General features: G+C 29.3%; 1 protein-coding gene and 2 long non-coding RNA genes across 6 annotated transcripts in view; 1 reads left to right on the forward strand and 2 right to left on the reverse strand.

The window, feature by feature from the left end:
- Positions 1 to 1,003: 1,003 nt before the first annotated feature.
- Positions 1,004 to 26,758, forward strand: part of LOC100867932 (uncharacterized) — a 31,502-nt gene continuing 5,747 nt past the window's right edge. The window contains exons 1-2 of one of the 2 annotated variants that reach the window (XM_086911292.1): positions 1,004 to 1,352; positions 15,239 to 17,343. In XM_086911292.1, coding sequence (XP_086767418.1) covers positions 16,376 to 17,343 — 968 coding nt within the window. In that variant the 5' untranslated portion in view covers positions 1,004 to 1,352; positions 15,239 to 16,375. Of the gene's footprint in view, positions 1,353 to 8,328; positions 8,474 to 15,238; positions 17,344 to 26,758 lie in introns of those variants that run through there. The other variant, XM_086911293.1, reaches the window with a different exon arrangement.
- LOC105735534 (uncharacterized) lies at positions 3,841 to 11,278 on the reverse strand. 3 transcript variants are annotated; one of them, XR_015293024.1, is made up of 5 exons: positions 10,403 to 11,278; positions 9,107 to 9,350; positions 8,230 to 9,030; positions 6,504 to 6,791; positions 5,540 to 6,349 (listed from the first exon to the last, which is right to left on the reverse strand). It is a non-coding gene; the product is annotated as an uncharacterized LOC105735534 (long non-coding RNA). The 3 variants fall into 3 exon arrangements; XR_015293026.1 differs by having other exon boundaries at positions 3,841 to 6,349; positions 8,230 to 9,350; positions 9,675 to 11,278; XR_015293025.1 differs by having other exon boundaries at positions 3,841 to 6,349; positions 8,230 to 9,350; positions 10,740 to 11,235.
- LOC147657170 (uncharacterized) lies at positions 23,367 to 25,218 on the reverse strand. Its single transcript, XR_015293032.1, has 2 exons — positions 24,640 to 25,218; positions 23,367 to 23,613 (listed from the first exon to the last, which is right to left on the reverse strand). It is a non-coding gene; the product is annotated as an uncharacterized LOC147657170 (long non-coding RNA).

A 26,758-nucleotide genomic window follows, 5' to 3' on the forward strand; every position in this document is an offset into this window, starting at 1 on the left:
AATTTATACAAGATAGTCTAAATATCAGGCATCACATTTAAACTACTTTCGATTCACAACAAAATGATTTGAAAAAAAACTTTAGTGTAAAATTGAAAGTATATCCTAGAAAAATAATTGAAAAATATTTTTTTTGTATCTGATTAAGATTCTTTCATATTTCTTAAAAATTCACAATATCATAAAATTTATATAAAATTATATATCGAAATTTTATAATTGAATTAATTTTTATTATTTATCATAATTTTTTAATTATAATATCAATTATATATATATATATATTATATATATATTATTATATATGTATTATTATATATATATATTATTATATATATATTACTATTATGAATATATATCTGAATCAATTATCGTAATATTTATTTTTCTTTTCATTATTCAAAAAAAAAAAATTAAATTAGAATTAAAAATAAAATGATTTATTACTTTATATAATAAGATATATTTTTCATTTTTCTTTTAACACAATATTTAATAACAAAAATTATTTTCAAAATATAGTTTTATAACAATATTTTAAATGCAATATTTCAAAATATTTCCAATTGAATAATAATAAATTCATTCAAAATATTTTTTCGCAAAATTCTAAAAAATAATTAAAGTATCATAATAAGTAATTTTCCGATTCAAAGAACAAAGTTTTATAAACATGTTTATTAAATTCATATATATAATAATATATTATATATAAAATTAATAATTTTATTATATAGAAAATTAATAAAAATAATAAAAATATCAAGAATAACTACAATAATATTAATTATAATAATTATTATATATCGTAAACGAGTTCATTGAATCCATGTAAATATTTTAACAATTATATAACAATAATTAGTAATTTTTAATAATTTTCAAGATTCAAATTTTCATGCAAAGAAAAACTGTATGTAAACGTTCGATCTGCGCATCCCCTCTACTGTTTCCACACTGCACTATACTTACTACGATCAGTCGATTGGCGCGGTGGCAGTTCAGTCTGTGTTGATCGCTCGCACGGTTTACGTTACATGGCATGTTGATGTGACGTGTGTAACGCCGGTTTTTCAAAGCAATTGATCTCGAGAAAAACATAACAATCATCGAATTGACGTTTCTTGTGGTGTGAGAAACTTCGTTGGAGTCTGCGCGCGGGTAGCGCGGACGAATCGCATCGCGAGCATGCGAGCCCGCTGAAGCCTCACGTGTGCATTTGAATTTTCAATAAGATCATCTGCCAGATAGTGTAGGTGTGGTTTGTTTGGTGCAAAAGGTGGTACTCAGGTCCAACTCGGTGCATTCTCGTCTTCGAAAACGTTGGCAGAGTTAGCGGAATGTGGCACGAGGTGAGTTAGCAGCCCGCCCGGTTTTGCCGAGGCCAGGGACGGCTCTTGAAGGGCCCTTTTCCTTTTCTTTTACATTTTGTAGTTTTTTCCATTCGTTATATGAATCATTTTGCTTGTTAAAACGATCAGTTTTACTTATTAATTTGTAAATGAAACTATATAAAAATATATAGTATATTTTATAAAAATTTGACAATCTACCAATGTAAGCGAACTAGCAAGTTTAGTAATTTAGTCTATTAGTATTTGAAATTTATAATTAATGCATATGACAAATTGAAATCAATGAAACATTTAATTTTTGTTAACAGCTAGGTTTTATTAATTAATTTGATAAAAATATTTAAAAAAATAGATCGTTAAAAAAATTATGTGAACATATTGATACATGAATAATTTTTAGTTTATTTTAAATCATTGAGATTTTAATTTGCATATTGAATAATACTTGTAATTCATTAATTATATTATCTATAATATTGTATATAGTTAATATATAAATTTTATTTGAAAAATATGCCATTATAATTTAAAGAAGAGTAACGTTTTGTTCAAAGAAATACGATCGATAAATACGTTACGCGCCAACTGTTTGGCAAAAAAACTTGAAATATAATGCGACGCGTCGTTCTCTAAAGCTGCGTTTACAATTTTTGGTTGAACAATTGACTTATTAATTTTAAATTATTCACAATCGCTCATGTAAACACAATGCCAATCAAATATTGAATTATGCTCAGAAATGATTCATCAGAAGTGATAATTCATTTGTTTTGTTTTTCATCGATCGATGTGATCATTCGATCAAGAGTTACTTAATGAAAATGTGATTTAAAATACATCATTGCTTATACATAGCAATATATATATATATATATATGTTAAAATTATATAATAATTGATATTTTTAATTAATAAAAATATGAATAATATTATAATATTATAATATTATATTATATTATATTATATTATAATAATATTATATTATATTATATTATATTATAATAATATTATATTATATTATATTATAATAATATTATATTATATTATATTATATTATATTATATTATATTATATTATATTATATTATATTATATTATATTATATTATATTATATTATATTATATTATATTATATTATATTATATTATATTATATTATATTATATTATATTATATTATATTATATTATATTATATTATAATATTAATATTATAATAACAAACGTTAAGTAATAGTTAAATTAAAAAATAAAAATTTTCAAATAAATTATTCATTTTTATTTTATAGTTTATGATCAAATATTAACAGTAACATTAATATTGTTAGTGCTCGGTATTATTGTGTATTATATTATTGTGTGTTATATAACATATTCGTTAATATTATAAATATATAATAGTTAATGTATTGTAAATTAATGCAATGATTTCGATGGTAGCACATACTCATCTTTGTTTCCAATAAAACATCGAACTTGAAAAGTCGAAGAAATTAGTTCAAACAATTATCTTGACTTTTAGTTATATTTAATAATATAATTTGATTATAATTAATGAATTAATACAACATTGTAATTTATTAATTAATTTTGCATTTTTCTTTTTTAAAATATGATTTATTACTTATGATTATTGTTTTTATCATATCATTTTATTTGCGTAATCAAGATTATTTTATATCTGATATATGATTTCAAATATACTAAATGCAGTACAAGAAGCGGAAGAAACAAGGATAAAGCAAGGAAACAAAAGAATGAGTATAAGAAAGATAGAAGCAGAATGAAAAATGATCGCATTAAGAAGCACAAATGCCAGTAAAACGTCAGGTTACAGATCAACGCGATATTTGCTTCATCGTCGACTTGTGAGGTCGCTCTATGGCAATTTTGTAATTTTCCTTTTTCCCGCCATTTCTTTTACACCTTTATATACATATAACTTGAACATTGCATTAGCTACGATTTGTCTTATATGTCTATCTTTTCTAGTGATGTAAATGTATATGTATATATACATTTCGTTAAAAACATTTTTAATAAATAAATAAATCGGTTGTTAACGTTTACAATTGTATAGACAATATGAAAAAAAGATTATTCTTATTTCATTATTTAATTATAACTACAATAATATATTTAAAAATCTACTTATAATACAATATCTTCGTATATGTTATAGATTGAATATAGATAGAATAGTATAACATTATCAAATCATATTATTTGAGTATACTACTTTTTAAGGATGTATAAGGAAATTATAATTTTGGATAAAAATTTTTTTGAAAAGTCAATTTTTTGATTGTATAAAAATTTTACTAAAGATCATTTCGTATGTTCTTATCTTTCTATTCGCGTTTTAAGATATTAGAAACCAATGAACAAAAGATTGTACTACATCAAATTCGTTGGCATGCGCAGACGGCCTTTTTGCTTAGCGCGTTCGTGCGCGCATTGACTTCTCGATGGGACGCCGGGATATGGAAGGCCGCCGCGGTAGAAAAAGAAGTAACGCGAAAGCTCGTCAACGAGAATGACGCTCTCTGTAAATGATCACGAGTACACTGCCGGACAGTTCTTACCTTTTTCGAACAATCGCTTGCGAAACCGGGCAGTGCGACATGTTTATCAGCTTCACTGATCGTTTTGCTATTCTTAATTTTTTTAATGTCTCTAAGATTTGAACTTGAAAATAATTTGCAGAAATCAAATTTTTATATTTTGTTTGAGTATAAAGTGATTTTTTTTTTTATAAGTAACTATTAATAAGTAATCGAGTTAATTATTCGAAAATAAAATTGCATATATGCAATTTTAGGATTGAATGTGTTTATTGGAATAAAAATCAGTTTATAAATATCAAAACATTATTATTGTATTATATAATTATTTACAATCAAATAGTCTTTCAATTAAATTCTTTGTTTATTAAAATCTTTGTATATTTTTTAATTGATTAGTGAAATAAATAAAAATATATAGCATTCATAATGAATATAATTCAAAATGTTTACAAATATATTTAAGCATTTACATATACGTAACTTTATCAACAATATAAGTAGCTAATGAAATTCATATTGCTATTGTTATTTATTTTATATGGAATATAATGGATTAGAAGAGAACTATCATTGGAAATAATTTAATTTTTTGTTCTACTATTATAAAACATAATGGGCTTGTTGGAATACACTGTTGGGAAACGCTGATACAGACTGAGATAGATAGAGAAGCGTTAATATAGAAGAAGACATAAGAAAGCATGGAGAAAGAGACAGTGAAGAATTAGAAGAAACGAAGAGAAGCAAAACCCAGTGTCCATTCAGCAAGCACCTGCTACGTTAAATTCAACCAGGCCAGAAATACTGCTGGATGCTTCCTTCGAATTGACCAATGTGAAACAGAAAGAAAGCGAGATCTGTTCAAGTAGAAAGTTGAAGAAAGAAACATTGAGTTGAGTGGTTATGGCGATAGAGGGGCAGGAAAGTGGAGGGGGATGAAGACGCCGCAAACAGGGCTGGAGAGAAGGAGGAAAAAGAAGGAAGAAGAGGCGCCCTGTAGTTACATCTCTTTTACATCACTCGTTGTCCTGTTCGTCCTTCCTGACCGCGTGTAGACCGGACTAAAGAAAATAAGTCGAGATATCATGCTGATGACTCGCTTCCTTTTCGTTTGTTCCTTCTCTATTTAAGTTTCACATTGATTGATTAAAATTGTTTCATTTCTTCTTTTTGATTTTATTCAATACATTAATATAATGATATCTTTCATTACATTTAAATTCATTTCACAAACGATGTGATAACTTGTTACATTTAACAACTATTATCAACGATCTTTCTATATAGATACTTAGTAATCATTAAAGTATGGCAGATACAATTAGAACTTGAATATTTGATTGTTTAAGAATACCACGCATAATTAATATTGATTCGAAACTTAAACTATACTTATATCTATATTAATCGATTGTAATCAATACCAATTCATAATACTATAATAATAACAATATAATTATTGACAATATCATGCATTTAACATATAATATCAGTATCAACAATTAAATCAATACTACTAAATTGTATAAATAATAAATTATAACAAATAATTTATTATATAAATTATAATAAAAGAAAAACTTATAATTTTAATCTCATCTCTATTATTATTCTCCTCTGTTTTAAATTTAATGTGTTTCCAAACAAAATCGGCAATATTAAAAGCATTTTTTATTGATTAAATAAAATACTCGATGGCTCTTTTATGCATTATCTATATTCTTTTTTTACTATTTTTTGATAATAATATATTATTATAACGAATAGTCACAAAATTATTCAGTTATATGTAATTGCAAAATTACATTTGTACACATAAAAGATAAAATAATAAATACAAGATAGAAGATGGTAGAGTGAAGAAAGAAGAAATAAAAGATGAAGGAAAATCGTTGTTACCTGCTGATTCTTACAGCAGATAAAATGCATCGAAATCATTTCTGAGCATATTTTTCTACTGAATTTCACATAATCATTTCAACAATGTGATTCTTCTCACATCTTCCCGTTTTTGTTTATATTTATACATATTGTACTCGTTTTCAAAACTATTTATCCCATAGTCATATAATAAATCTCTAATAAAAGTCGCTTCTTTTTATTCATATTTGTCGAATGTATACTTTGGCACAATTTTGTGCTGTGTTTTGTATGTATGTGCATTATTGTATACATATAGTATATGTATATGTCTCGAATAAATAATTATAAATATAAAACATTACAAAAACTTCACTAATCTAAGAAATATTAATATCAGTAATGGTAAACTGATGATATGTTCACGTAATTTCATATAATATACAATGGTGTAATGATGTAAAAAACAATGGATAAATTATCCAACATTTTTTTATAATTACCTTGAAAAAATTTTCTTTGTCCAATTGAAATTTCCTTTAAACTATTTCCAACCAATTCGTAATATATTCTACAAAAGAAAAAATACTATTTTTGAAACTAGCTAACCGATAAATAATTTAATTTATATCGTAATTAATGATAATAGCACAAACATTCTTTTCTTTCCCTTTTCCATTAAATACATGTGGCTGGTTGGTTCCAGGTATTGAAATCAACTGTACCTTCCAACTGTTATCTAGGCAACGACCTTGCCTCCTCTCGTTCTCTATCTCTTTCTTTCTCACTTGCTCTCCAGTATTGGTATCTTCTGTAGTGCACGTATGTACTTATGCGCAAGGCAAGTTCATCGGTCTGCTCGGAAAATCATTGACCTTGCAGTTCATCGTTGCTGGATTCCTCCAGTTCCTATTACGTCGTTCACTTCCCGTTACAGGCAAATGAAAGCCAGCTGGCTGCTCGGGGAAAACGCGTTTTTCCTCGTTCCGTGAATACTTGGTTGTATAGGATACCTTATGAGAACAGTAACATTGTGTTAAAATAGAAGGAATCAAGGAAGGCCTACGATTAGTTGTAATGGTTAATACAAGAGGGCTCTGTTTCACGTTTAGTGACCTCCACGTTATAGGTTACAAGGTTGCAAAGTCGCTTGGTATCAAACTTTCCATAATGTTTTTTGAAAGTATTTTCTCTTTTCCGTATCAAAAGAAAGTATTATGAAATAAAAGGACGCGGAAATTGAAAAATTAATTAGTGCATTATATTACAGAGTCGAGCGCACGGATCGAATCTCGGGTTTCAAAGTGTAAATTTCCTGCGTTGCGGAGATTTTTTTTTTCTCTTCTCGGCACTCCAGGATGCCATAGAGTCGTCGCGACCTTGAAACGAAACATGTCATTACTGCTTTTGAAACGTGTATTTCCTTCAGACGAAATGATTGCAACAGTATAAGCTATTCGAGGTATTCGAAAAAAAAAAAAAAAATTTCATTATCGAGCTGTTTCGTAATAATTAATTCTATCGAACCGCGTGCTCCTGTGTAGAAATAAAATTGTTTTTCATTTATTACGAACGTATTTACAAATATTTTAAATATTTGTCTTCTGGAAAATTTTGATTTTATTTATTATTTAAATTAAGCTTTATTTTTTTTTTTTATTGTTAATATATAAGAAACGAATATAAGGAATTTTTATATTCTATACAAATGAATAAAAATATTTATTTTTAATTATATATTTTTTATTTCACATTTTATAAATACAAAAAATAGATTAAAAGTTACGAGTTACTAATTCTTATTACAAAATCAGAGATAAGAGATTGCAACTTAGAGCAATAGCTCTAAATTTGCTTAAATTGAAAATAAACAATTTTAACAATATTAAAAAAATTCTACACACGATAAACACACGAATATGCGTGTTTTCTGATCATTCATCAGCTTTAAACTCACGTAGAAATAAAACTTTCTTATGATAAAACAAATATTATATAATTCGTTTTTTTAAAAAATGTATATATATATATATATCTCGAAATACTTGTATAAAGTTGTTTTAAATAAACGTTGTTTAAAAAAAATATATAATTTATGATTTGCAATCTATTGCAAATGCAATTTAAAGCATTATTCATCTTTGTTATAATCTAATCAATTTTACATACTATTTGCAGTCATTTTTAAATTTTCTTTTTAAATTACTATATATATTATGAAATTATAATTATAAAATTATATAAAAATAAAAAATATAAAATAATATATTAAAGATAATATAGAGATAAATTTTGTTGAAATTACAATTGCTTTATAATGTCAAGTATAAAAAACAAGTTTCCGTCACTAGTGAGACGATAAAGAAATCAACAAAAGTTGGCTTGAATTACTCTAGAGCAGCTTTTCTAGATATACAGACAGACTGTTACTAAAATTATTAGTAAGCTTACCGTAGCATGCGAGGTTTCTTTGATGACGAGTGAAGTCCTATACGAGCTAGTTTTATCCAATTTAACAAATTTACTGCCTTGCACTGTGATTTTCAATGTATTCACTCTCCATGGTTTCTCTTTATCCTCTCTTTTTGTATTTCCGTCTACTACATTTCATGATAGTAGTTGCCGATAGACAAGTTGTTCAAAACAATTTAATTGTATTAGAATTTGTGACTCCATGGAAAAGGATAGTGGTAAAGTGAGTATACACAATATTATGCTTGAATTATGTATAGAAAACAGAATTGCTTCAAGTTCATTTTCGTCATAATAATATTTTTATTTATATTGTTATTTTTATGACTTGGCATATATTTTTCGTTCGAATATACGAGAAAATATTCATATTTGTGATTTGAAGTAGAACGAACAATTTTTTATAAGTATATGTTTAAAATTTAATAATTTAGTGACATTGATAAATTAATTCAAATCATTTAAGTCATACATTTTTCATTGTTGAAATTATTAATAACAAATTCCAATTTATATTTCTTTTTGTATCCATTCATTATTCAAAAATTCATAATCATAATCATAATTATGTATAAAAAAAAAAGAGAAAAGGAAAAAAGAATAAAAACTATTAACTTCCATATTTCGTAAACTACGTTCACATCGTTTCTTCAATATTATCACGCTCAACTAACTAACCGATTAATTTTACAAAATTCCCAAAGAAGAACATTTCCTCATTTCAAACCAGATGGGGGCCTTTTATCCTGATTTTGGGAACCTCCTTTGGTCAGCATCTCCCTGTCCAATTACTCGAGACATTAATTATGCTTAATTATTGCCCAGACGATCTGAAATAAGCCCGCGTTTTACCCACGTCAAGTTCTTAGGCGCGGTTTAATGAAACGGACGTCCGGTGTGTATCGTTGATAATAAGTTTGCCGCTGTTAAGGGATCGCGTCGATTTCATGAAAGGCGAACGCCCCGTAGAAAGTAATTTAATTCCAGCCGGTGGATGCATGGCCCGGAGACCGGTGTAAATCACATGGTCTGAACACATGCGGCTTGAATGCCGCCGCCATTGTTTTTCGACGAATTCTTCATCGAGCTTAAGTTCTTCTCTAGTAGAAAGTATAAACCGAAAGAGAAAAAAATTATCATTATGGAATTATGTGGGAACAGGGAAATAATGATTAAAAATACGTTATTGAAAAAGGTTGTAAAAATAAATAGAAAAAAAAAATATAGAAAGTGTCGTGTGTTCATATCATCGTCGTTTAATGATCGCAAATTGGCGATTTGTTTAACAGTTGGCCATAAGATAACCGGATTCAAATGAAGAAGTTTGTATTTCGTTCATTGAAATCTATTTATTTTCATGCTTATCATTAAGGTATGAAAATAATACTATTATATACTATTATATTATTTATTTTCATACTTACTATTAAAAAATAAGAAAGTTAGTTACAGATGGAAATTTAACTTTCGCTTGGTAAAATTATACAAGTTCTTCTCATCAATTCATATATGTATTTGTTCTCAAACAATAACCGGAAAGTAATGAATAAAAGATGAAAATTTCAGTATGTACGTAAATCAAAGTGATTGAATGACGACTTTAAATGTGTTGGTAACTATTTGTGCGGGAGTAAACGTTCTTGAATCCGTGTGCTAACTTACGAATGATGATTATTCTTATACATTTTATTCTTCGACCTCATAAGACATTTCTTATTAAAATATCTTTATATACATATATTATTTTTTTATCGTATCATTATATTATTATTGATATTATAAATTCGGTATACAAGTTATATTTATTAATTAATCCAAAATAAATAAAATTCAATAATTTTGAATTGATAGAATATTCAAATATACACATGACATGATTTTATTATTTTATTTTATGATTTTTTAATTTTATTACTTTCATATAGATTTTTTATTTTTCTTTCTATTATTGTTAATCGATTGTCGCTTATTAAGTGAAGATCTTAAGGAAAGTTTAAAGCAATTTCCACTTTCCGTAGTTGAAGAACAGTTACACGAACATATGCACATATAACTGTTACTATCAAAGTGACGCGCGTCAGGTTTCACCGGGTATATTTCAGAATTACTTGCACGTGCATCAATCGCAAACAAGAGCCAACTTAATTTTTACCTTAAAATGTCAAACGGCATAGAAAAAACAATGACACATTGTTGCTCTGTTGTGTTATTCTGTGACTGATTCATAATAATACAGTAATTTTAGCTTTCAATAAACTTTCGATTTATTAAACGATCGATCTTCCATGTACACACAACATCAATATTAACGATTTCAAACTTTGCATAATTTCATGTACATCCACGTAATCCGAAGTCTTTGAATTAACAAATAATTAAGATCAAAACTACAATAACATTCTCATTCAAGATCTTCATTCAAAATATAAAAATAACACGTACAAATGTAATGTTATATAAATTAGGAAAAGTATAGGTTATGTACGCACGCTTAGAATTCCAGATTCTGGCAACTATCTAATTCCTCTTCTCTGCAAACGTGGCGCGCACAATCGTTTGCCCCGAATATACGCAATATATGTATATATACATATATTCATGGTCTGTACCGTTTCGAGAAATGAATCGAAAGAATGTAATCTCCAATCTTCATCTTCTACCGATTCGTTTCATGGCTGGATACGTTGGTCGGCTACTCTCTTCATTATTCTAGTGGAGGACACGTCGATTCTCTTACGAAACCTCTCACTTTATACATCGATTTAACATATATTGCTGTTAAGTTAAAGAGAAGCCGGTCAGAATACGCGAGAGGTTGAACTACTATATAACCAAAGTCGGTCGGTAAATCGCATGGGAATCTGTCGTATTTCTTTTCGAATTTACGAATTTTTTCGTTTCTTCTATATATTCATATTTTAGTCAAAATTTATTGGGATGATTCACACCAAAATCTTTAAGAAACAAGTTTCCATTTTCGCTATGTTATAGCTGAATTTGGCAGATAATCAACAATAGGCGATTCATCTGATTCGCTCTTTTCCTGGTTTCGATCGACATAGTCTGATTATTGAAATGAAAATTCGAATATTGTTATTTAACAAAATGAAAACAATATTTGAAACAACATTTAATTAATTTTTAGCTATAATTTTTTTAAATCTTTAAGTTCAACATATTTTTGCATTAATATTACATCTTTTAATATTTTTTAGAATCTCTTTTGTTTTGACTTTTTCAAGTTTTATTATATATAAAAATTGATTTTATAAAATCAGAAAAGAAACGATAACAAAAATAATTATAAAATATAAAATATCAAATCAATATGGAGTTTTAAAATTTTTTTAAAAATTATTTAAAGTCGATTTCATTACTGACTTTTATGACTTTAGTAGTATAGCCTAGTACATTTCTCTACTTAGTGAAGTAGTACATATTATACAGGTATTATATTTGTTCTCCAGTATTAAATGTGTAGAATTGTCGTGATCTTTGTCGCGGTAGCGCATGTGCACGCGTATACTACGTTTACAGAAATTCCTATAAAAGAAAAAGAAAATGTTCTAAGGTTGAACGAAGTCAGTGTGACCAACGAAGGGCTGGACATACGGAATGCGAGCGGAACCCGTTTCTATGAGTCAAGTATGGCTATTGACAACGGTCTCTACTCTATTTCTCTCTCTCTCTCTCTCTCTCTCTCTCTCTCTCTCTCTCTCTCTCTCTCAGTAAATCCTCTCCTCGTGCCCTACCCTGTTCTGCTTGTTCCTGCGGTTCAAGATTGTGCCACATGATCTGGAACGTAGGGAAGAAGGGAGTGATGGTGAGAGGATTCACGGGATCGAATCAAGTTACATAGTCAAAATTCAAAATCGCGGTGGGATTCCAGTGACGAAGGACGCTTCGAATGATATACGGTTTGTGCAATGAGGCAACATGGAAAATTTAAATAAAAGTAGAGAAGCTGAGAAATTGATCTCTATTATATCTCTTTCGTGTGAAATAGTAATGTAAATAACGTAAGCTAAAGTTTATACATAGTGATAAAATTCTAATATTTCAATAAAATATTTATCAACTTTCATTTTCGTTTGATCGCAATATATTTTTTTTATTCGCCTAACATTCCACGCCATTATATTCAACAGAAATAAATAGAAAAGAAACATTGACTATCAAACTTGCGATCTTGGAACGTAAATGGAGAATGATCACGAATGGCAGTTCTCAGCTAACCTATACCATCCTTATCTACCTAATAATGATAACGATATCCGGCAATTAGAATACGCTATTTCTTTTACACCTTTATCGATTTTTATCGTTTTTACTTGAGCATAAATGTTATATCATTAACTTTTATCGCTTACCGAAAGATGTTATTAATTGTAAATATCTAACTATTAAGTGTTCTAGAAAATTTTTTATCTGTTAGCCGGAAAAGATTTTGCTAAAAAATATAACTATATCTTCCTTAAATAGATAGTTATATTTTAATCCCTAATGAAATTAAATGTGATGTCGATAAAAAAGGAATCTATTTAAATATATTTTTTTTAAAAAAACAAGACAAGCACAGGGATAATAAATATTTAAATATTAAATACTATAGAAAGTTCTCTGTCTGGAAAAAACTTCAGAAAAAAATATAACTATAAATTTTTCTAAATAATTATATATTTTAATCGTAATGAAATCTAATGTGATGATCTAATGTAAAAAATGTAATATAAGCAATGTATTTAAGTATATATTTTTTTTTTTATGAATTTCCAAAATGTTTATGAATACTCTAATAAAAAAGTTTTCCACGAACGAAAGATGAAAATAATGAATTGTGATTCATAATTCCATTGATTATTTTCTTTATTTTAGAAAATTGTATCTATCGGATTTATAATAATACTAAGTTTATCACTTCGAAAACTTGCTTGTTACATTATTACGTTTCGAAGGACAATTAATATTTCATCGAGATTCGCGTGTCTTCGCGTGCAGCGTTTCCATCGATCGATCGATAGAAAATAATTTCGATCTTCCGACCGAGACGCGTCCTTAACTCGAGCGTTGCGAGTCTTCAACCGGATGTAACGGTATTGAAAAGAACTACTACTTGAGAAACTATTTCTAGCCCTTGTATATAATCCTTTTGAATGGATTGCTTTTTTGAATGGAATAATTGAAACTTGTAACTCGAAAGTCAAAGGATAGATGGTTTGTCAACAAAGAAATAAAGATCGTGGAAAGTTTAAACTTTTTTTCTTTTTTTTCCATCAATAATCAAAATTTAGAAACATAAAATTCAGAAAAAAATTTGATTAGAAGAAATGATGGGTGAAATTATATTATTTATATTAAAATCTTTAAACCTTGGATCACGTTGTGGATGCAATACAGAAGCGTTTTCGACAGTCCATAGTTGCATTGTGTACATCGATCCTTAATGACTATTTCTTCACAGATAATAGGCCTGTAATAACGGAATAGCCAATAAAGTATATCCTGTCGATTTAATCGTTATCCCTATAGCGTACTACGCACACAGAGATCGGATCGGTGATTTCACGCGATGTTTCGTAGATCGTGAAGCGTTTGCGTGATCCGTGCGTTTTGCGCATTCTCGTTCTCTCAACCGTCAGAAAGAGAAAGGGAGTGGGGATAAAAAAAAAGAGAGAGAAGATACCCGATGCGTGTTCAACTTGCCGCGGGAAACTTTAAAGAAGGTCGATACAACAGGAGATGTAATTTTAAGTATTGGCCAGTGTAGAAAATTTAGGATAGGAAAGATAATAGGAATAAAGTGTTGAAGTGTTCTTTTTTAAACTTTTTATTTTCATTTATATAGAATATTCATTTCGAAAATTATTTTACAAATTTAATAACTGAAATTTTGTGTAAAATAAAAATGATCCGCGTGTAAAAAAAACCAAGTCAGTACTTATCACCGTAATGATGTAAAACGCGAATAGGCAGGATTTGTTGCAATTTTGTAACTAGTCCTAATTTAATAATGAAAAATTACAGCTTCGTATCTGTGCACTTTAAATCCTATTATGAGGGAGTTAACGACTGGAAAATATACCGTCTTACTACTTAAGGAAGTAGGTCGTAAAAGATTCTTTTGTATTCGAGCGAATTTTTTTTTATCGTGACGATTCGCTTGTTTGTTTGACTCTTATACTTGAGTAAATGGCACTTTATAAGATTATGATCTGATAACGTTTTCGGTTTAACTTAATAATTATAATTATTCCATATGAAATAATTATTTTATATGGAAACGAAAGATTTTAAAAACGTTATTTCAGATCAGGAATACATATTTCGAGAAAATTACTCGATTTGAACAAGTTTATCTATAATGTATCTTCTGTTCAAATATTTTTTTTTCCATCTATACATATATTTAGCATAAACAACAATGCATTTTACATTATATATATTTTTTTATTTAATTTAACAATAAAATTTTATATAAAATGCGTTTCCACACTTTATCATTCTATCTTTTAACTTCTAATATGTACTGTTCAATTTAAACACCTCGAATAGGTTTGTAACATTGGAAGGGTTTTACGTTGCCCAATCGTTCAAATAAATACTCAAACATTAGTTAGTAAGCTCGAAGCGTGGGAAACAGTTTTTGGTCGGTTGAAAATGTGATTTTTGTATATTCAACCAATTAGGACAATGATCGAAATTAATAACAGGCTTCTATCTAAAATATTATGTATACATACGGAATACAACGAAATGATGGGAATCAGTCGCTTGTTTCTTTTTTTGTTGCGGCATTAGTGCGAATTTTATTTTTGTTCAATAAAATTAAATTAACGAATATTCTCCAACTTTTAGAAAAATTAAACAACTGGAACGGTTCAAATAATCGTTATTCCCTTGTTTTAATTTTGTCTAACTATTTTTTTAACGATTCAAATATATATATATACATACAATCGATTAATTATTTTCTTTCAATCTGTTCCAGGAGGAGCATCTCGGAAGCCATGCCGGCTAACGAGTTCTCTGGACATAGAAGCAGACCAAGGCTGCAACCACCTTAACGAACCGCTATTCTCACTAGCAAGGTCATCGGGCGGACCGGATCTAATCATGCTCACGCCGACTATGTTTCCTGTGCTCTCGTTCCTCCTCCTTAACGACGCGAGGCTGAAGATCGAACGTTAAAAATCTCGACTTTAAGAAACCGTTTGAAAAACCGATTGTTAAAATTCAAGATTCAAGTTTTGAAAGCAAGAAAAGAGGAAACAAACCCATCGATCATTTTCAAAAAAGAGGAAACGAATCAGCCAGAAAAAGAAATATATTATCGATGATTACTGCTCTCGTTGCCTTTGCTCTTCGAGAGCGCGAATAAATTCTTGGAGGTAGAAACGAATAATCGCAGAAAAATATTGGTGTGATTATTCATGATTCATACCAATGATTTTATTAACGTCTCCCGTCGCGAAGAACCGAATTAATTTTTACGAGTTGTAAATAGAAGCTGAAACGACAAACTTATTAACGAGAAATGGATAGAAAAAGATATTTATGCACGAGTATATAATTCAATGCTTAATTAATAAAAACGTCAATCAAAGAACCAAAATAAAGTGGTTCTTGGGACCAAGTATTTACCTAAGTACAATAATTTTTTTTATTTAGAATTTATTAAAAGAGTAAGATAACGTATTCTTTAAGCGAATCATAGGATAATCATGCCTTTAAAGACGATGGCCCCTGTCCTCATGCTTCATTACGAAGTAATTCACCTAAACTATTCCGAGGCATGAGCTGAAAGGTAGCTAGAGATGTAGACTGCTTATTGAATGCCGTCGCCATGGTGGAGCTGGTGTGTAGCAACTCCCTAAGTCCAGGAACCTATTCGTGCGTTGAAAAATTCGTAAAAGAAGAAAGGACCAAGAAAAAAACGAAAAAAATCGCACAGAAATTCAACGTGTAACTAATCAGAAAAAGGAAAGAAAGAAAGAAAGAAAGAAAGAATTTTTAAAAATTTTTTATATAATTAAAAAGAAAAAAAAATTTCCAATATCGACAAAACAAATGCCGCGTGGTGCCATGTAGAGGGGCAATCTTCCTTCTGACAATCCAGCATCGAGTAATGCTGAAACACATCCTGACGGGGCAACCGTCGTCAGCGGGCTCCAGGCACCAGCACAATGATTATCAAGCGAGCTCGGGCTCGTTGCACGGCGGCCACCATCATCACCATCATTCCAGTCACCAACAGGATCAGCAGCAACACCTTCATTACAACCAAAGCAGCAACGTTCGTGGAACAGGAAGCCAAGGACGGGGGGTCGACGTTTACGACTCTGTAGTCCATCAGAGAGGGAACGTGCATCAAGCTGCCACGACGCCATCGTCCACTCACAGACACCCTCTGAATCATTCCCAATTGAGCGTGAACAATCTGTCCCAACGATTAAATCATTCCCATGCCCTTAACTTGTCCACGTTGTCCACGTCGAAGCATTCGGTGAATAGTGTTAGTCCTGTCGGTGGTGGAAACAACAACAACAACAACAACAACAACAACAATAATAACAACAACTTGTCGACTTTGGGGCACACAGTAGTATCCCAGGTGCCGTTGCATCAAGATAGCAGACCTAAAGCGAATGGAGGCTTCGATATTTCAAGACTGTCCAGGTTACCCAGTCAGACGACACCTTCACCTGCACCTGTTCTCCAAGGTACGACTGTCGGCGGTCAGTTGACCGGTGCTGGTTCCACGGCGTTCCCGTTGAACGCCTCCTGGTCCTCGTCCCTATCGAGGAATCACAAAGACCACGAGTCCGGAGCGAAAGAGACGTTGACCAGTTTAGGCTTGTTGTGTCTGGTGTCGTTATTATTGGCACTACTCTCGTTAATCTTCTTGCTGAAGATTTCACCGTTAACGGTGACGCCGAGTAGCCTGATCAGCCCGGAGGAGTATACGATTGTGTACGAGGTGACATTGGCGCTGTGCGCCCTCGCCCTCTCCTTGAATCTTTGTTGTCTCCTCGTTTGCGCTATACAGTTCCTCTTCACAGTGAAGCTTGTTAAGACTTCGTATCAAGGGCACTGGTGAGTGATGTTTTTTTTTTTATTTATACTCTTTTGCGCGTTAACATTCACGTTTAAATGCCATTTTGTTGCTAATTGTGTTCCTTGAGTTCAAGTTTAATAACAATTTTCTATCATTTTCATTATTATCTTATCCATATTCATTCGTAATTCCAAGATCAATATTTATATATATTTTTACCGGAATAATATTACAGTTAAAATGATCGGAAAAGCATATTTAATAAAACGTATTAATATATCGTGTCATCAAACTTAGTTAAATCATTGAATAGGACGAGTCAAATTATGAAATGAAAATAATTTAATTTATTAAATAAGGCATAAAATAAAGTATGTGAGATAAAGTAATATATATTAAATTAAAATAAAAAATCATTCTTCCACACGCTGCTCTTTGTAAACTTCAATAAAATATAATGCAATAAAAAGACTTTAATCGTTAAAAAGAATCGTACAACGATAGCATTTTTCCAGTAGTCCAAGAAAAAATAAAAGATAAGAATATATGCAGGATTCGCGGTTGAACGACAATTAATTTTTATAATCTCACGTTACTAGCAACATCTTCAATCAAGATTATCCTTATATACCGGATTATGAGTTCTCATTCGTCCATGCGTGGCCTATCTGTATATGCCTGGAACAAACGCAGTGTCCCGTATCCTGATATATCAGAGATTCTCTAACGTTTCTTCTCACGCGGTCTAGAAGATGAAACGCAAAAAATTCACGTCCTGTAGTCGACATATATATTCACTGACTGCGTATTCCGTTTTTACCGACGAAACACGCATTTAAACATAATATTGCAATACATATAATGTATATAATGTATATTTCTTAATACGAACTTTGAAAATGAAAATTATTTTTTACGTGTCATGGTCCATGTGTCATTATATATAGTTTTTTTTTCTTTTTTTTTTTTTTTGTATTATTATCTATTTTATTTTCCGAATGTGTAATTAAGATTTCACTTTTTTTTGTGAATTTTTAATTAATACATTCGCTACATATACGTATGTGATACATAATTGTATCTCTTGATATAATAATTCTAATTTCTTTTCATGTTCCTTTTTTTCATGCGTAATTCATTTAATCGATAATTTTACCAACAAATTTATACATAAAAATGTGTAAAAAGAACGATGATCGAATACATATGTAGATAAAATTACAAAGAGAATATGGGTATGTTCTTTTCTGTGTCGCACAACTTGAAAACAAATAAGCTTTTTTAAAGGGGATACTCTTCCATAAGATCCAATCTTTTCGAAGGTTTCCTTATCGGTGGTTGGATCGGTTCTTTTCGTTGCCGGCTGAGACAAAGCAAGCATTGCCGACTCTAATTACCAGCGAATGGAAAGGCGCGTTAAGTTATGTAGATTGACCGAAATCGTCGGCCAAATCACTGTGATTACTCTCGACCCCGGACATGCCATTTTGAGTTTTCTCTCTGGTTGTTTAATTCCGCTCTTTTTGTCTCGTTTATTTTTTTTCTTTTTTTTTTCTCCCTCAATGCGAATCTTTTATTATGTGACGAGTTGATTCGCGCGGGAAAATGTCATATGCCATTCAACAAATGGAAAGATATTTGTTTTTTAAAACGTTATGTGATTGAAGTTTCTTGTGAATATTGCTTCGTGATTAAGTTGTTACAAACATTATCGTGTAATAAAGTTTTTAAGTGTACAAGAAAAGACAAGAAAATTTTATCCGTCTCTCACGTACATTCATATGAGATAGTCCGTTATAGGTTAGGACAAAGAATAGAAAGAAAGAAAGTGACTTTTATGGAGAAGAGAATGAAAAGTCTAGAATAAAATTTTTTTAAAATTAGGATTCGTTTTCTTCTTATAAATATAAATTATATATTTTAATTTTCAATATTGAGAAATTAATTAAAATTGAAATAAATTCATTCGCAGAACAATAATTATAAAAAAACGTGAAAATAAACACTAAACATTTCATGATATTGTCTTCAATTTTAGTTATAACAATTATTTAAACAAAAATGTAATAATGTTCTTTCGTTTCTCTTGTTATTATTAACGTAATGAATTGTTCTGTTTTATCTTTTTGCATTTCGACGGATTATTGCTTTTGATATTTTGTTCATTTTCATTGCTTACCTAGGGAATTTATTAATAACTCTATAGAAAAATCTCAAAATAATTTTTTTAGAATGTCGAATATATTCCATCATTTAATATATTTTTAGTGAAAAATTAAAGAAAAAGATATAGGATATCATTTAAGAATGTTAAATTATCTTACGCTTAATCAAGAATATATAGTAATAATTTTACAGATAATTTTTTAAATTTTAGTAATAAAAAAATTCGTTTAAAATGTTTTTATAATTCGTTAATTCTATAAAATGACGTAACAACGAGCATACTGATAGCTCGACGAATGTGATAAAATTTATATTACATGTTGTTGCATAGATGTAAAATTGATCGAATATATGATTGATTGCATACATTCTAATGTTACGTTACAACCTCCATTATATTGATACGCTCATGTGGTTGAACTCTTATCGATCATTTACTGACACGGTTATTTCTACAGCGACAGTTGTGATCATGACTATCGTTTACAATTGTCTACGATGTTACTGTGCTAATATAATATAGTATATTCGAAAGGTAACCAATTAAAATTGAAGTATCAACGTATGTTTCTCGTTTTTTTCCCTTTGCTTTTATTTTTTTATTTTTGCTCCTTTTTGATTGTTTTTCTTGATTCGTTTCAGAAGTTTTAAAACAATTCAAAATTGTATTGAATACGGAATGTGTATTGTATATGTTTTATTATAAATTATTAAATATAAAAATATTGAAAATATAAATTTATTAAAAATATAAAATATTCCAACTTAAACTTTTTTTAAAAAAAAATATTATAATGTAGTTTTTATTCTAAATTTACAAAAAAAAAAAAAATCATTGATTCGTTTCATCAAAGAGTCAATTGGCAACGAAAGACTAAATTCAAGAGGGTTCTTGGATCGCGTTTCTTTATACGCATCATCGTCTAGCCGTAGCCAAAGATCGTCCGGCTGAAGATAACTGCGAAGTCTGCGAAGTGGCATTGTTAGTAGAGGAAAAGAAGCCCTCTGGGATAGCAGACGTGCTCCGAAAGAAGCACAAGCTTTAATGGCGGTTCCCAGTAGTAGACGGTCGTTCCTCTTCGCTTGCTCATTGTCACTCGAAGCTTCAGTACTCGTCTCACACCACACTACGAATTCTGACAATGAGACTAGAGGGCTAAAAAAGTCAAGAATATATACGAAGGAAGATGACGATGACGACGATCACAGAGATATAAGAAGAGTGAAAGACAAGTGGCACTGTTAAGTGCCAGCTCATTACTTAAATAGTGATAAGGGATCTCTCTAGTGCTACTAATCCGAACACGCAGCATAGTAGACTTTTCGAATAACTTTGAACGGAATGCCTCGCGAATAAGATCTATTCTTCGACGCTAGATGGCGTGTTCTTATTAAAAGCATATTTTTTTTTTCCTTAGGGATTTTTTTTTTTTTATGTTTGAATGTCTTCAGTGATTCAAACTTTCACTTATCGTGAAAATTGTTGGTACTAGATCGTTTGAATGGATTATTGTTTTGAAAATTGATTATTTATTTTGAATTGAAAAGTGATTGAAAAAAGTTGATAAGGTTAAGTTGGAGGGAAAATATATAGGATAAATTAGGTTAAACAGCAGGATCATATAGGTTACTGAGACTGTTCGAGTTGTTTTGTTTAATTATTTTGCAATAAACTATTATAAATATTGAATCCAAAAAAAAAGAAAACAAATAATTATTAATGAAATAACGAAATATATAATATATACGAAAGAAATTGATAATTATCTACAAATCTAAAAATCGTTAAAATTATGAATATTTTCATCTTATTTTCTTTTGTATTATTTTCATATAATTTTTATTCGATTATTAATTCGATAAAAATTTGTGTATAGAAAGTATAGTATAGAAAGACTGATTTGTAACTAATATCGAATTACTATGTCCATTTTTAAACTTATTCATACCTTTGAACGAATAGTTAGATTAGTGGACGTTAAAATGATGTGCTAAAATTAGCGGTCGAATCGGCTAATTTGTGAGAAATGGCTGTAATGTGTTCTCAACTTAAAAGATGGTGGCATAACGTAGCTTCGAATGATCCGTGAAGCTCCGCGATTCGAATCTGTCATTAAAAAAGCCCATCCGTCGCGGAAGTCTTGTTCGTTTTTCATCGACGACCGGGTTTAATGTTACAGGCGTGTCTGGTTTCTGTTCACGGCAGTTCTTCGTGCGTCAGAGCGGCCAAGCATACGCGTGCGGCCCTTCGTCTTTCCTTAAGAAAGAGATAGGAGAGTCTTTCGTGGCTGTTGGCATTCCACACCTTCGAATCCGGCGTCTGGAATTTTTTTCCCCGACACGGGGCACCGGGGAAAGGGAATAAATTTGGCAGGCCATGACTGCGCCTTAATATTCGAACAAGGAAAGAGAAAGAGAAATTCACGTGTCTCTAAATATTTGTAATTTATTTTTCGATTAATCTCCGATCAGCAATCGATAATTTTTGATGTTTTCACGTTAAATTAGCAAAATTGAGAAGAGTTTTAAAAAAATTTGCATGGTTAATTTTTTTTTTTTTTTTTTTTTTGATAGATGAAATATTATTTTTTTACTAGATTTCATATTATTATATTTGAGTCATTTTATATGTTAAATATTTTAATTTTTTTTCGATATAAATGTAATTTTACCCCGTGTGAATATTTTATGAATGTTTCTTTTCAATGTAACTTAATTAATTATAAAAAATTTAATAAGTAAAAAAAAAATATATATATATATATTTTAATAAATGTAGTGATCTTTAAATATACAATGTTTAAATTGATGTGCTAAAGCTATTAGTCTTTTCTACGCCTATACATTTTGTAACCATGATTGATATCTCGAAAATTTAATACACCAAAGAGAAATAGACTTTTAAATAGATGCGTTATAAATCGTTTCTTGAATATAAAAGACTTCTTTCATGAGGATTAAAATATCGTGAAATCAAATTTTATAACGTAATCTATGATTCTAGTTTATTTATTCAAGCAAAATGTCTTTATAAATGTGTGAATAATTGACAAAAGTACTCATAAGTACACAACGCTAATGGATGAATTAAGATTTATTTTTGTTTTGTTAATAATAATTCGTGCATAAACTATGTTGAATTATATTTATATGTTTATAAACATATATACTGTTTAAGCATTAATTTACTTCTTCACATATTTATCAAATCATATAACAATTTTAAAATAAAATAAACTAGAATATTTTCGAAAATTTAATCAGATACATATCATATATATTGAATTTTTATTTTGCACTAATCAGATTTCGTATGGAATGCTATATTATAGCAAAGACATATAGTAATCTTTTGGATACACTATTTCATATAGAACCTTCATGTCAAACATTTATGTTAATCAATCAAGGATTTCAATGATACTATATATATATATATTATATCAATGAAATAGTAATTTTACAAATATTCGTATTTCTATGAAAATCTGTTTGGCAATATACAAGTTTTAAGAATGAAAAATTAACTAAATTGACATTAATTAACCAGCAAATATCCTCTGCAAAAAAACGGACAAGTGTCAGGAAATGATCGTGGAACACTCGTAAAAGCGCACAATGCTTCAGTTGCAGTAACCTAGGAAGAGGAACAGGTGCTACTCGGTCGTAACGGTTGTCGTGGTTCGTTTCAAACAACCCATGGCCACCTTTCAGTTTCGACATCATTAAACCTCTCTTTCCTTCGTTCAGACTTATTTAAAAACGAAGAAAATTCCGAAGGTTGTTTGGTATTACCAGCTGCCGTTTTCGTTCTTTGTTCAGTATCGTGATGCAATGATAAAACCGCTATTTGTAAATTTATTGCTAGAATAATATTCTAATAAAATAGATATTATACTTTTTAAATTTCTTTAATCTTCAATTCATATTTTTCTAATATTGATTTCTAATGACACGATCATATCACTACTAGGAAGAATATCAAAAGAGTCAAGAATGTATGTGAACACATAATATGATTCGTCATTGGTAGTTGGTACGGTTCACGTGGATAATCTATCATCCGCCTAACAGTTTTACAATTCATACCGTAGAAATGCCGATCCGCAATGCTATTTTCGCGCATTCTCGATTGCTTTCCCCTAGAAAAACGTTTCCCCTATAAGCAGCAGACAACTTTGTTTTTCTTATGGCAATTTAAAGTGTGAAGAATGGGATGTTTTTGATCGATTCATAGACAAATGATACATATTATCATTTGTCAAGCGTTTTAACTTGGGAAAAAGAATAATAGATAGAGTATAGAAAGAATATAGGAAACAGATTATCAAGAAGGAAGCATATTTTATCGATCAAAAATTATATTACTTGTTGTCGATTAACCTCACTTCTCCATCAAATAAAAAAATAATACAATATTTTGTTTCTAATGATTTTGCAATAAATACATTACCACTTCTATTATGCACGGTTTTGATAAAAGTCGCTATTCTAATTCTAATGAGAAAAAAATTTGACTAGATATAGATAAATAATTGGCTGAATAAATTTTTTATGATAGTCTGTTTCGCATATGATTTACAACTACAAATTGATTATTCATTTAACAATACGCATTTTGCATAATCTATTAATATTAATTATATTATTTTATAATTTTCTTCTCTTCAGTATCAATTTTGTCTTGATTGATATTTATTTTTTTCTTATTTTCCTATTTTTTTTTTTTTAAACAATGAATGATTTTCTTTGAAATCGATATGATTCCTATCGAATGTTTCTTATGTAGGAAGTGGAAGTGAGTGAAATTGGAAGTGCGCAAAACACGTGACTTGTGACCGGATATATAAGCCTTTCAAATGCAGTTAGGTTAAGTTACGAATCTGTTCAGATGTTAAAAATGATTTGTTATTATTCAAAGATTTCGTAAAATGTATTAAATCACTATAATCAAATGAATCAAAATCAAATGATTGAATTTAATATTAAAAATAATAATGTCTTTGTTTATATTAAACATATACTAATTTCTCTAATCAATATCATAAAAGATTTTCGAGAGATATCTCTATATAAGCGAAGATATTATACAGCATTTATCTACATAATTTCCTTATACGATTTACAATCTCTTTTTCCAATAAAAAAAAGAAAAGAAAAAGATTTACCAAATGTTATTGTTATCGAAGCAAAGACGTTCTGGCGATTCTTATCTTCATTCATCTCTTCGGGTGAAACTATTTGACGTCGTGTTGAATAGGCTCAGACGGTTTTGTCGGGGACCCGTGTCGTCGCCTGTAGTCGGCTCCGCACGATCGTGAATAGAGAGACTCGTACGAAATCAAAGGACCGACAGACTCTTCCTGCTTAGGCGAGATCAACGAGATCTCGTTGAATGGAGACTTTACCTTCTCGCTGTATTATCCTCTAAAGTCACCGGTAAGTCGTATAGCCAACTGATGCAACTCGCAAGTAAAATGAGCTTCTCTTACTCAAACTCTGTTTTTAAGGATATCAAGATTATTATTGTTGTTGTAATTATTTCCGATTAACATTATTTAAATAACGATTGAGAAATTATAAATCTTTCTTTTCAAAGTTTTTCGAATGTAAACATAACCTACTTGAAACTTCACGTGTAGTGAATATAAATAAAGCTTTCGCGCATGTCTAAACACAAAAGACAATGCGCGTGCGTCATTCATCATTTATGAAACCATATTGTGTCTCTGTTAACAGTCTCTCTTCATTGTCCTCATCATATTAATTTCTAGCCATTAATTTTAATACATTAAAATATACATATTATTGATTGCAATTGCATAAGATGTTGCAATTAACAAGTTTCATTTAATATCATCATTATAATATATGTTTTATATATGTATAACTTAATCAATTTTCAAAAACTATTTTTAAATTTAATTGCTCATAGATAAAATTATTCTATGATTTATAATATTCAAGACTTAAAAAATAAAATAAACTTGAAAAAGAAAAATAATTTTGATGGCTAAAAAAGAAAAATATATAAGCCATTTTATTATAATCTATATTTTTAACATAATTTATTAGTTTAATTATTAAAGTATGAAGTATGAGAATTCCTATATGAATAATATTAATGTATGAATTAAATTTCGAACAATTGATTCAGTTTATAGGAAATTTTCGTGTTCCTAAATTGATCGAAGTTGCATGCGAAATACAGGTCAGAGAACCGTCTAATATTTATTGTTCAGATCGCGTATTCAATCTTATTGTTAATAGCGCAGTGACACGCGATTCTTTATCAACTATGCTCCCTAAATTTAGCTTTCAATCTTTTTTGCTATCCAATTAGCTCACGTACTGAAATTTATTGTGTATACCAAATTTCGATTATACGATTATTCAATATAGATTTTAAAAATTCTTAATAGAAATTTATAGTATTTATTTATTTTTATTTATAAGATAATTTTTTAGAGTGACAAATAATTTTATAATAATGTTTCTTAATTTCTGTAGAAACAAATTATTAATTTTTTTATTAAAATTTATTTTTAGCTCTTTAAAGAATACTTAAAAGAGTCTTGGAATTTTATGAAATTTAAGGTTTGATCAGTGTCGTAAGAGTTATATAGCACTTTGAGATGAAATAAGTCTAGTGAGGAGTTTAAGGTGCGGCGAAGGAACGTGGAATGTTGCAATGGAAATTTATTGCAGTATTAGTAAATAGATATATTGATCAAATTTGTGTGCAGTATAAATAGCTGTATATATCTACTAATTTTTTTTTCTTTGATTAAATGATTTCGTAAATTAAAAAATCATAACATAAAATATGATAGATATATAAAATAGATAAACTATATTGTATAATAATTTTTCTCATTTGCCATCTATAGATCTTCCGTTAATTTTATAAGACAATTTTAATTATGGATGTTGATTGTTCTTCCTGTGAAGAAAACGAAAACGGAAAATAAATGTTCGTTCAGAGTAACTAACGCAGAAGGCTAAATTTACGCACGTGCACGGAAAAGATCAACGAGGAATTAGTCTAAAACTCGATGTTTTATTGGTATGGTGTTCTTGAAACACATCCAAAGAGGTCGTCGACCTCGAAAGGGATGGACGCAACGGTTTCTTAAGAATTTTTTATTTTGCCTCATTTTAATGAAACTTATTTAAAATCAATACGCATCTAAATATATATTGTCAGTTTTGCAGAATAATAAATGTTTGAAATTAAACAATGTTGGACAAAATATGCTTTTGTTTAAATCTTTGTATTTTTGATCC

This window comes from Apis florea, unplaced genomic scaffold, assembly GCF_048593485.1.
Source record: "Apis florea isolate Af1SG1 unplaced genomic scaffold, ASM4859348v1 contig_3203_pilon, whole genome shotgun sequence".
Taxonomy (NCBI): Eukaryota; Metazoa; Arthropoda; class Insecta; order Hymenoptera; family Apidae; genus Apis; species Apis florea.